At 36.2% G+C, this 13130-nt stretch overlaps 1 protein-coding gene across 3 annotated transcripts in view; it reads left to right on the top strand.

Moving 5' to 3' along the window:
- The first annotated feature begins 2741 nt into the window (after nucleotides 1-2741).
- The window catches only part of MCPH1 (microcephalin 1), a 126164-nt gene continuing 115775 nt past the window's right edge, over nucleotides 2742-13130 (top strand). For all 3 annotated transcript variants that reach the window (XM_068678418.1, XM_068678416.1, XM_068678417.1), the window contains exons 1-6: nucleotides 2742-2870; nucleotides 4898-4989; nucleotides 7393-7511; nucleotides 11736-11811; nucleotides 12390-12510; nucleotides 12797-12937. In XM_068678418.1, the coding sequence (XP_068534519.1) occupies nucleotides 2852-2870; nucleotides 4898-4989; nucleotides 7393-7511; nucleotides 11736-11811; nucleotides 12390-12510; nucleotides 12797-12937 (568 nt within the window). In that variant the 5' untranslated portion in view covers nucleotides 2742-2851. The remainder of the gene's footprint in view (nucleotides 2871-4897; nucleotides 4990-7392; nucleotides 7512-11735; nucleotides 11812-12389; nucleotides 12511-12796; nucleotides 12938-13130) is intronic.

Below are 13130 nucleotides of genomic sequence, written 5' to 3'. Positions count from 1 at the left end.
ATATGCAATAAGTTACTACCTCACATGAAGAAATGGTGGTGTTCAAGATGTCCTAAGTAAGGAAGGTAGATAGGGGTAAGGTGGATCACACTAGAGAGAGAACTGAAGAAGATTCTAATGGTGATCCTGAATGAGCAGTTAAGATCCAGTCTTAGTTCCAGTTAAGTCTTAGATCCAGTTAAGATCCAAACTTAGTTGCTATTTTCATTATAAGCTTGGAAATAAAGTGTATGATAATGAAATCTGCAGATGGTTTGAACAGAGACCTTATTAAAACCGGAACATAGAAACAATTGGATGAGCTCACATACTGGAATGCAGTGAAATTAGAAACTAATAAACAGGCAGCTGCAATGACAGACCTCATCAGCTGGAAATATTAGTCTATCACAGAATAATTAAGTGGCACTGAGAAAACAAACATGTGATCCTAGGATAAATCACATAAAGTATATCTAGAAGTCCAGTATTAACATCATGGTACATGACAACTGAAACACAACAATTTTGTATGCTACTTAAGAGAGTCACATTCAAACTGGGAAAGGTATTGACAAGAACTGTTACAGTTACTGCGAAAATTAGGAGCCTTCCTTGACCAAAGACTCTAGAATGGTTGAAGTCGACAGTCAGAGATGCTTTCTGGTGCTTTCTCCATGCAGGCAACGTGCCCATTTGCAGCTTCTCCAAGCATTTCTTCCCACCTGTGCACCTGTAATGGCCATGAAGCATTGGACAGAAGACCTCTCCAAATATTTTTTGATATACAAGCACACAGGTGCTAAATAAACAGATTGACTCACTGGGATTTGCTGCTTTGGGGGAAGTAATGCACCTCAAATTTTTCAGCGTAATTTGGATTCATAGTTCACACCATTAATTGTTTTGATGCCTAGGAAGCATTTAGAAATTCAGGGAACTGTTATTTCTTTCGAACAAGAGCTATTCTTTTTGATTAGGATGTCAAGTGAAATGCAACTTTTACTGTTCCTTCCTTTTCAGGCATAATATAACCTGGAAAACTCTTTTTTCACAGTGCAGCATTCTGTAACTTCTGTCATAGTAAGTACTGACTGTACAGAAACCATGTCTAGTAAAGCCTGAAACAACTATGAATTCAAAACCATTTCAGAGAAAACTCAGTAAATTCATTGGATACTTTCAGTACGGTACTTACTTGCCTCTGTAATAAAAAGGTGGATATCTGAAGCCCAACGTTCTTTAAGCAGTCCTTTGCTCTGATAACGAGATGTAACAGCTTCTTGTAGCCACTAAACTTCACTGTCTTTATGACTGGAAAATCAGAATATACAGCTCTAACTGTACATTTCAGCATATCCCCCTTTAAAATCTATTTAGAGCTACTATAAAACCTGCTGCTACTTTTCAGTTAAAGGCTCAGACACATCCCATGTTTGTTTGTTTGTTTTTACTGAAGGTCTTTCAGACTTGCATCCTAGATTAAATATTATGCTTGGACACATGTACAAATTGATGCATTTTTTAATTATGCTGAAATTTCCCTCAGTCTGGATTCTATTTTATTTTATTTTAAAGTTTTATTAGAATCGCTGGCTCCAGGATCTTGATGTTTCTGTCAGCTTTGGTTATGTGGATTGAGTGGGTTTATATCACTGACACACCTAGAAACTATTTACCAAAAAAAATAATGTAGTTTTCACAAGTATGTTGAAGATAGTACCATCATCTTCTTACTAGTTTTCGTATGTCATAGTTTCCAATCCCACACAAATTCAAAGAGACTGTGTGGATGTATCCTATTTTGAAATACTTTTACTCATACATGCTGTACAGAAATTGATGAGCTTACTAATTTCCTGAACATCCCAGTTTCACGTTTTTAAACTCCATGGAAAGCTCACAGCTATTTACTAATTCTACCCATAATCACTAATTTAGCAATGGCTCTGAATCTAAGGAAGCACTGATGTGCAGTAACTTTGCTTTGCCCCTCTATTGCTTCTTAATTTCTGCTCCATCATTTTTCAGATGAAGATTGCACATTGAAGGTTTCAGAACAGCACTGGTTTAGTAACACTACAGCAACATCGGTGCTTCTGAGCTGTGTACACCATGTAATGAAGTTGTGCATCACCATTTTATTTTAGAAAAGGTGTGCATCTCCTTTCTCATTGTATATGTCCTTATGCTCACTAGTATCATTATTATTATTGCACTAGGGAAGACATCAGGCTTCCTATATCTTACTTCCCTTTGTCATCACCTTTGCTCCACTCCAGCTTTCTAGCACAGAAACCATTTTCCTTAAGGATGGGCTCACTGTCCTCAGTAGCACAGTTGCCCTCAAGCTATTCTGGACACTTAAACACTGCCTGGTCACTCCTGTTTGCTAATCCCCATTTTGTTGGCTTGCTCAGTGCTTTTTCTCGTCACACACCGGGTTCAGAGGGTGCTGATTTCCTGACACACCTCTCTACCAAAGCAAACTCTTCAGAGAAACACCATGAAGAGAACACACCATGAACCCCACGCACTGCTTTGCCACATAGCTTCCCCTTTTTCAAAACAGCTTTGAAAAACATTCTACTAGCTCCCTCACCACTACACTCAGCCCGAGCTGCTGGGACAGAGCCCTTATTTTACTCATGCACGGCCTTATTTTTAAAGTTTCACCCCCAGAGCCTCCCCTCAGCCTCCGCCAGGCGCTGCCCCCCAGCCCCCCGGCCGGCCCCCGGCCGCCATTTCCCGGCCGGGACGCAGGCGCGGCGGGGCGCGGCGCAGGGCGCAGGCCCGGCGGAGCGGCGCGGAGGCGGGTTTGAACGGTGGCGGCTACCGGAGCCTGCGGGGCCGGTGCTGTGCCCGGCCGCCGATGGAGCCCGTCCTGAAAGGTACCGGCTCGGCCGCCCTGAAGGGAGCCCCCGGGGTGGGGAGGGAGTGAAGGGAGGAAGAAAGGAGGCGGTCCGGGGCTTTGGGCTGGCAGCCTCCTCGGAGAGGGCAGGGAGCCCCCGGCCGCAGCCGCCTCTGCCCGAGCCCCGTGGCCTGTCTTTCTAAGTTTTCTTTTTTCTAAGTTTCTGCCTCCTTAGGTTGCCCTCTTGACTTTCATTTTGCTGCCCCCTTTGAGATGTTGTAGCGTGAGTGGCCTTCTCCAAGAACCCAGCTCCTAGTTCAAAACGCCTCCAAACGCTTCCTGATTTTCCTGGCTTCCTGCAGTAGGAAAACTACACAGTGTTTTGTCTCTTGTTGGGTTATATTAGCTCAAATTGGCTAATTACTGTACACCATGCCTTTGATCCTGCTGCAGGTACACATTGAGGTAGTGTTCCCCTGTGAGGTCCTACTTTGACCCTCACTGGTAGGCTCCAACCCGTTTTTCTGGCAGAACTGTAACTGTAAATGTTACAAAATATTTGATGCAAGAAGAAGACATTGTGTTTTTTTTTGTTTGTTTGTTTGTTTGTTTTTTTTTGAAGATGAGTGCAACATTTTTCACAACAGAGCAACCAAACAAAAAAAGTAACTGACAAAAAGCTGTCCTGGTCCTCTACCAAAATGAACATGGGTAAAAACAGTGAATTGGAGTAGGCTTGACTTAAAGTCCCATAGGTATCTGATGTTAGATTACTGATCATCATTTTCTTCCTTCTGGTTTCACTAAGTTTCATAAATCTCTTAGTTTAAAAAATAAATAATATATATATATATATATATAATAATAAATAAATATATATATAAATATATATATATATTATATTTATATAATAATAAATAAATATATATAATAAAAATAAATATATATATATATATATAGCAATTTCAAACATTATTCTCTATAAATTACTACAGTTAGAGCATTGTTGTGTTATACATTTAAGAAGAAGACGTGATACTATGTAATAATAAATGATTTGGAAGGGCATCCCTAGTAACTAAAATAGTTAAACAGTGTTTGCTAAGGATGTACTTTTAAAATTTAAATTGAGTCTTTCAAATTTATTCATGAGTTCTGAGAACTGTCTGGCCTGCAGTTTGTTTGAAGTTGGTTTTGGTGAACTGGCATTCTTCCAGTTTTCAGGAATTCTCCCGATCCACTATCCCAAAGGGGAAATTGGTATGGCCAATCCAGCTATAGGTCATCCTAAGTCATACTAACGAAGGAATTATTACAAGTTTCATTTGCTTATCCCTCCATGTCATCTGGGATTATGATTTTTTTTTTTAAGACTTTCTCAGTGAAGGCTGATTTCATTCCTCAAAAAGATTCTTAATCTGGTTGATAGAGTAAGCCGCTTAAATGCGATATTTCTGACGTTCCATAAAGCAGCTGACATGAAACTTTGTTAGCCCCTGTGATAAGTACTTAATTTCAGGGTGATTCAATATCAATAATGTGGAATTTTTAAGTCAGTTTTAGGTAAGTTTTAAGTCAGTTGAAAATTGTTAAATGATGTTTCTGCAGAGTTTTATGGAGGTTTGTTGAAAGAATAATTCCATGACTTTTATTTTGTTATGTTTGGTAGCCTATGTTACAGCACCTATTTTTAACGTGTTCGATTAACCTGAAGATTGGCAATGGTTTAGTCATATGGGTAACCAGTTGTGTAAAGATGCTGCTTTGCTTGTCAAAAAGTGAAAAGTTGTGTAAGAACTGTCAAAATTCTTAGTATATTACATTTCAACTAATTTAAGGGACAGCAATACTCTGAAAAGAAATGTTGCTAACACATGATGCTCAGTTGATTAAAAGCACAGAATCATAGAATCATTAGGGGTGGAAAAGACCATCACCCTACCACCAATGTCACCTATTTGCTACTGCATTCAGCGTGTATTAAAGCAAATTTTTGTTGGAAAGGTAGTTTAACTAGCTTTACAGTAGTGAACTAAAATGGATATTTTTTTTTCTCTTCTGATCCAGGTATTTGTGCATTTGTAGAAGTCTGGTCATCTAACAGAACAGAAAATTACTCAAAAGCCTTTGAGAAGCAACTTCTTGACATGGGAGCAAAAGTAAGGACTTTGTTTTTGAAGCAAACAGAATAGGAAAACGCTTACTCAAAAACTAGCTTATTTGTTCTGCTTGTTTATTTCTTTGTAGTAGGAGTTTTTAAAGGGCAGGAAAAAAAATATCACAGATTCAAATAGATGAACATACTGTAAAATTCTTATTAGTAGTGGCAGATGGGAAATGTATTTAAAGCTTCGTTATCTGTTTAAAAACCTCTTTGCATATTAATACAGTAGCAAATATATCTCATAAAGTATTATTTATACTATACAGGGGACAAACTAAATCTAGGGGTTGAAAATCTAAGTTATTTACATGTTTTGTTTTCTTTAACTTCAAGGCAGCTGGTCTGTTGTTACAATGTTTTCTAACCTATGTACTGTTACATTTTATTCTTCTACTCACTGTCCTACAAATATGGTTCTCTTCCAGAAAGTGCTAGTAAAAATACATCCAAGATGTGTCAGTGATTTTTCCATATCAAATATACTTGAGCTGTAGGTGCAAAATGTGTTTAACTGCCAGCTGTAAAATTTCAACTAGACACTGAAGTCAAACTAGCATCTTGCCTTCTTGCACATTATTACTGGTTAATGGAGATTTTTACAACCCACATTATGCTCTAAATAACACTTGTGTGAACTCCCAGTGCTTTTTAATTGTGCATATGTAGGTGTCTCTCACTGTCATTTAGGAAGTTTTGCTAACATCTCCAAAGTCTCTCTCACTGTATGAATTTAGCCGAGGTAGCATGCCAGAACAATAGAAGAACTGTTTTTATTGTAAAAGGAAATACAACTCACAATAAGTAACTTGAGTAATAAAAATCTCTTGTTCTTTTGGGCTGTGCTGTGAGATCTACTGAGTTTTGTTCTAATGGCTTCAGGTTTTTCTTGTGGAAAATATGATAAGGCTTCAAAATTCTGCAAGTATTTTGAGTTGATCTTAAAGTAGCTGGGTATGGTGAAAGGTACGGATGAATGGTACAGATGCGTCTGTTCAGCAGATCACTTTGAAAAGGGGTGATCCTTCTCCATCATTATTTCTTTCCTGGCCAACACTTTCTTCCCTTTTTTATGGTTGAGCACATGATAAGAAACTGGCTTGGCTCGCTCTGTCAGGAAAGAAATTTCTCATTTTGTTTTCCACTAGAGTGTTGGTTCAGACATACCAAGTTAAGGTTAACTTATCAAGAGAGGACCCCCAGGGTAAGGGATGGGACTGGAGAGGGGACTGCTGCATGCAGCAATACCTTGACTGACTCACTCTTCATAGTGAGAGGGAGGCCTAAGGTAGTGTTGCTCCATAATTTGGAGGCAAAGCCATGTCAAGCATCCTGTCTCCTTAGGATGTGGGCTGTGAGCATGATACTAGCATAAGGGACTACGTGTTTGTATCTACAGTCATAACATATTCTGAAAAAGATTCATTGGTCATGTATACCTAGATATTTGAATCTCTTGCTTTTTGTCTTCAGAGGAGCAATAAATCAGCTTGCCAGCAGAGCTATTTGGAAAAGCTAAATAGTCTGCTTAAAGACAAAAGTAGGTCCAACACGTTTGGAGCCAAATGTAGTGACTCAATTGAGAATGCAACAGAAATCTGCACAACTACTTCCATTTGGCTGTGTTGAGGAGATGCTGCTGTAAAATATGAATTAATAGCGTGGTGACATCAGTACAATAACAACAACTTATCAAATAGCTTTATGTTTAGTTCCAATGAAGTGAAATTTTGGTTGTAAAGAATGGATTTCTTTCCATTCTTTGAATGAAAACAAAGAAGGTTGTCATTTAGTTATCAGTAAAGGTTGGTAACTTTAGCACAGTGAAAATGTCAGTTGTGACCTTAGCTGTACTGACTTAAGCTTTCTGTATTTCTCACTTTTTAAAGTGTTTCCATGTGATTAATTTTCTTAGCAGCATCAACCTCCCTTCCCACAGAACTAAAAGTGATCACTGTTGTTGAGAATGAGTGTAAACAATGAGGTTAGCTGTAATCTAAGTCCGAGTTCTTCACTAAATTAAAGATATAATTGGCATTTTTTGGATAGTGACAGCTAATTTCTGTACTGGCTGTTACATAAGAAATAGTGTTGGGCTACTTAAATAAAGACGTTGTAAGATTAGTGATACAGCTAGAGTAGGCAAATGAAAATAGTAATCTAGAAAAAAGAAGTTAGAAAATAAAAGGCTACTCCAGCCCTCTAGGGATGTCTTATGTTGGCTTGGCTAATCAGACTTGATCTTTGATTGCTTCAGGCTCCTTGCAAAGATGGGAAAGATCAAACAGGTCCCTGATATAATGTTTTTATGCTATTGTTCTATCCAGAAAAACAGGCTATCTATAATTTCATTAATCTTGTCTGATTTTCAGACTCAAAGATCTGCTGTTTACTTCTACAGGTTTCAAAAACTTTCAACAAGCACGTAACTCACGTGGTCTTCAAAGAAGGACATTTGGCTACATGGAAAAAAGCACAGAAGGCTGGTGTAAAAATAGTTTCCGTACTATGGGTGGAGAAGTGAGTACCATTGAGTATAATGAATGTGACCCATTCCAGAGAATAGATTCTGATATTTATTAAAATACTTAAAGTACACTGCCTTTTTTTTTTTAATGTACTTGAAACAGTGATAAGTCTATGAGTAATTGATTACTTTCCTGTGACACTATTCTTAAAACAAAAATGCCTTTCTTCCACAGAAAGGTACCATGTTATCTATTGAAAAATGAATGTGTTGAAGTAGTTTCATGGTATGTTTTTTAACAATGTAGCGTTCTACTCCTTTGCTCTCAGATAACATACATAGGCAGTGAAGATCAGATATTTATGTTGAACAGAATTCTTCCATTTCCACGTGAAAAAGCACACTTATACCAGTTCTGTAATTATTCCCCATTGAGAGAGTATCTCATAGCAAGAAAAAAAAATGATCCATATCTGGCTTTTAAGACATTTGGCAGGTTCAGCATGGCACCACTTGAAGATTTTCATCTACCACAAGGAAATAGTTAAAACAAACAGAAAAAATATGAAATGTCATCTTTGAAGCCATCCATGAGAAAATGTTTGTGGTTCATGGCATGTCCTCCAAGTTTTAAAACGTTTTGTGAGGCCTAACTTAGATTTCAGATAAAGTGGGGGAAAAAAACAACTAGTTTCTAACACTCCTTTTCTTTATTTTTGTAAATTACTGTGATGATGGGCCATGTCCTATATCAGTTAGGTATCACATGCATAGAGAATTAGCAGTCTGCTAAGTGCTGGGGGGGAAGCAACACTGAGCTCTGCTGCCAATCAAGTGTAGGCCAGTACAACTGCAAAGCTTTCAATGCAAGTCTGTGAGCCAAAACAGAAATTCATGCAGTTATGCTGAGGCAGAATTTTCCTGTTTATATATATATAAATATCAGATATAGGAGCTATAACTTTACAATCCAGCAAGCCTTAACACTAATGAAGAAATCTTGTAAGTTCTCAAAAATGCAGTAGGGATGCAAAATGTTATTCATGTGACTATTTCCTTCTGTGACCTCCAGCTGAGTGCACATAAGGATGATGGTCATTCCAGTGGGATATTTGGTTATATTTTAAATATGCTTTGAGATAGAGAAGTGTATAAATATGAAATCTGAAACTGTAGTCATGGGAACTATTAACTCTTCAAGGACATGCAGGTGTTATAGTAAAAAAGAATCCCAGGAAAGTCCAGGTGAGTAGCATTTGCAGTAGTAGCAGAATAAGAATAAGAGAAGCTCACAGAGGATAAACCAGGATGTGTCACACAGAAATGTGATCTCTGTTATAGCAGTTCCAACCATAAGAGTCTCCTCAACAGTACTGGAAGATGTTGAGTGGGTGAAACCTTTAGAAATGTTTCCATAGTGTTACCTAAGTGGTTATTAAAAAATAAATGAAATAGAGCATGAAATTTTGTGTAGTGGGATGACGTTATGTTACCATAGACTTGTAGAATGGCCTGAGTTGGCAGAGGCCTCTAGATGATCCTTTTGGATCATCTAGTTCCAACCCCGCTGCCATTGGCCAACCATGTGGTTGAAATCCTCCACCAGAATAAGAGCCTGCAAGCGTGATGCTTCTTGTAGCTGAAGCAAGAAGGCCATGGTTATGTTCAGAATATTGCCTGAAATAGCAGCAAGCATGGCAAAGTATAAAATAGTTTTATCACAAAATGTAATTGAAGAGACAAGAATTCTTCAGCCTCAGAAGAAGTGAGAGTGGAGGGGGGAGAGACTCCTGTGAAAACAAAGGTTCATAAAGAGAGACTGAGTAGGAGGGAATTAATGTATATTATCCATTCCCCAGTGGAAGAATTGGAGAGTATCACATGAATCTGGCTGGAGGTAGATGCAGAGAAAGTAATAAATGATTTTTAGCAAAGCATAGTTAGGCTGCAACTCCTTGTTGGAGAATCAGTATAGACTGCAAAGATTTACATGGGTTTTACAAAACACTGAAGCAATTAAACACTTAATACTATGTTTGTTTTTAAATAAAATTGTCTTAGGCCATCCCTAAACCATAAATCTGTTGAACATAACAAAGTAAACTGAGAGTGTTTTGCTGTGTTTTCATGTTCTTACATGTTCCTGGGCATCTTGATATTGGAAACAGGATGCTGGAGTATATTCTATTTAATCTGGAGCCTACGCTTTGATGTTTGAGCTCTGAAAACACCAGACAAGGAAGCAAGTCATTGTTTACTCCAGCATTTCCTTACTCTTCTGATTTATGCCAAATATTTTCCCACTTAACAGCTAGTAGGTCCCTACTTCCAAAAAGTTCTGCATGTACACTAGTGTTATGTTCTCCTGAGCAGTGCTTGAACCTTTCATAGGAACATGCCCGTTGATTTGAAAAACTTTAGTGTCTGCTTTTCTCCATGGGGAAAAAAATAATAATAATATATATATGTATATATGTGCATATATGTATATATTAGACTATCAGGCTCTGTGTGAATGTTGCCTCAATTTATTTTGAGTGCTATTTCCAGTGATTTACCCGAGGTTTTATTGGAAGCTTCTGCTTTGTAGTATGAGCATCTGTTTGCATCTAAACACAATGAAGTTCCATAGTTTAACAGGAAGTTATTTTATATAGAAGAAAACTTTAAAAATGACAGTTGAAATTTAAAAATATTTTTAAATAAACCTGTTTCCTTTTTTCCTTTTTTTTTTTTTTTTTTTAATTTTCTAAGAATGATTGTTATATCTAACTTTAAAAATAGCACATAAAATTGTGGACTTGCTATAAGATTCATTTAAATATATTATAAGCTTAATGCAAAATGAGTGATGCTTTTGGGATCACTGAGCTGTTTTTTTAGTGCTGCTTCGACTCAAAGGTCTTTATGAGCAGTCTTAAAACAAACAAACAATAAATCCTTAGGTAAAATGGAATTACTAAAATCTGTGTCCAAAGTAAGAACACTTAGTCCAAATCTAAACATGATTGTGAAACTCTATTTGTGTGTTCTCAGTAAGGCTACTCTGATTTGTCTGCAAAGCTTAAAAAAATACTATAAGGTCTTTAATGCTCAACCCTTTTTCTGTTTAGTTTCTCTGAATTAACTACATTAATTATTTGATTTAATTTAAATTTTAATGTATTCTACATCTGTGCTGATCATTATCTAGAATTTAATAATAGCCACTGAAGTCAAACAGGTTGAATGTCTAACTGATACTCCAGAGAACTCTAAATTCAGATAGTTTGACAAATATGTGTAGTGGTTTGGCTCTCCTTTTTTCTTCTCAAAACGGTAAAGCATTAGATTGCAAATTCGATGAATACAAACTTTAAAGCAGTGTGACACTAGGTGTCGCTAGCATCACAGTTTTGAATGACTGCTGGAGGAATTCTAGTAGTTCACTAAGTCTTCTGCAGTCTTTCATGTCATGTAACTAGTTGTATTAGTTAGTGAAAACACTATTCAAGAATGAAATGTTACAAATGTTGACTAAAATAACTTCAATTAATGTATCGATAACCAAGTTCTTGCCTCAACATCATCCATGGTGTACGCGTATATGACATTCCAAGATAACGTGTCCTACCAATCTAAAGTCAGTCTTTGAATAAGAAAAGATAGGGGCAATCTAGGGGTAAGTTGTCGGTTTGTTTTTTTTTTAATTATTAAACAAATATAGATCCTTCCACAAGAGGGGTCTGTTTTAAACATTGCCTACAGAAAGAGAAGGCAGAAAACCAAAACTAATGGGTAAGAAGTAAAAGCCAGGTCCAGATGAAGCCTACCTTCTCACTTGCCACAAGAGGAGCTTTGGATTTTATTTTTCTTGTTTTTCATAACATTCTGTAGATTAGTGTCTTACTAGCTAATAAAAGATGAAAACCTACAGTCTGCACAAAAGTCAGTGCCAGATTTCAGGTTCATATGAATCTGGCCGTAAGGACTTAATACAGTAATTTTTGAATGTGTGTGGGAATAACATATGAGCTGAAGTCTTTGACTTTCAGAACATTGAAACAGAAGTTTAGAGGATATCATGAGGACAATGTTATCATGTCTTCTGTTTGCTTTAATGTAAAGTTGTTATTTTTGTTTGGTTTTGGTTTTTGTTTTTTAGCATTGCAGAAATTATGCCAAAGATATGCAATTGGGAAGGGTCTAATTATTACAGGGCTGATTTTATTTTATTTTTTTTGCAACAAAGATTCTCATTCTTAAAAATTAAAGATTGCATCTCATTTATTTTACAGATGTCGAGAAACTGGAATACATGTTGATGAATCTTTATTTCCTGCAGTATACAATAATGAAGGATTACTGCTAAAAGTGAGTTAAGTTTAAATTTCCTGACCTTAGGCATAGAAACTGTTTATTTTCAGAACTTTCTGTAAACTCTGTCCATCTCAATAGTTTTTTAAAGATAGACTATGGCTGTGATATTTAACACCTTAAGAACAGATAATAAAAAATGAACTTTTGTATTGGTGAATAAAAAATTAAGATTTAAATTAAGATTACATAATGATTGACTAATCAAAACCAAATGACTGCAGTGTGCTTTGTGTTTCATTGAGCTGTGATTAATGCAGAAATCCTGATTTTGAAAAAAAAATAAAATAAAAAAGATCTGAGCTTTAGCTTTTCTGCAAGCAAAAAAATAAATAAATTAATGGCTTAGATGGCATTTAATCTAAAGTATCTGTTTAACCTTTCTGTCTTCATATTACAGTTCATTTTGGAAAATGTTAACTTCTGCAATTGTCCATGATTCTTAGAGAGGTGATTATAAATAGCATAGTGCTAAACATTGATAATTAATACTGTGATAAAAGTATGCAAGTAGGAAGTCTAGCTACTTTTGGCCAATTCTTACCACATACTTAAGCTTTTTATGTATCCTCTAGCACAAATGTATGCAGCCAAAAGACTTTGTAGAAAAATCTCCAGAAAATGATAAAAAGCTGCAGAGAAGACTGGACAAGATGGCTAAAGAATTAGCTAAGCAAAAGATAGGAATTAATGCAGGTAAGTATTTCTTTGGACTAATCTTCAGATATTTTGAAGTTATTTCTTTAAAGCACTTAAAGGTAGTTTTTAAATTTTATTTTTACACTTGTATGTATCTCACCATAACAAGTAAAGTCATTTTACTTTTTACAAAACTGTTTGCAAGTTTGTGGTATTAAGGTACCTGTAGTGGTTAGGTATGAGGGACTTTATTTATTTATTTCTTTATTTAAGAAAATAGAACTCATTCTGAAGCTGGTATAACATGCAAATATTAATGTACAAATGCAATTTCTTTGTGTAGAAACTGATACACCAGTTTTATTATTTGACGAAGATGGTTCACTTGTGTATAGCCCTGTTAATAAAATAAGAAATCAAAGCAGTGGAATGGAAAGAAGAATAAAGGAGATGAAGGAAAAAAGAGAAAATCTTTCTCCTACTGGTAAGAAGTTAAATTTTGTTTATTCATGAACATGTACAAATAGCTGCCATCTTTATTGCTATATTTCTTCCACTCTTTTCTTGCTCTGTCCCTTGGAATTATTTTCATACGTTACTTTTCTTGAAACATTTCCTTACCTAGACTCAAAATGAAAATGTTTGATTAGAAATATACAAATATTTAAATTAAACAT

Source organism: Anas acuta, chromosome 3 (assembly GCF_963932015.1).
Source record: "Anas acuta chromosome 3, bAnaAcu1.1, whole genome shotgun sequence".
In the NCBI taxonomy this organism is placed as follows: Eukaryota; Metazoa; Chordata; class Aves; order Anseriformes; family Anatidae; genus Anas; species Anas acuta.
The sequence above is the reverse complement of the archived record's forward strand: the minus strand, read 5'-3'. Positions and strand labels throughout refer to the sequence as shown.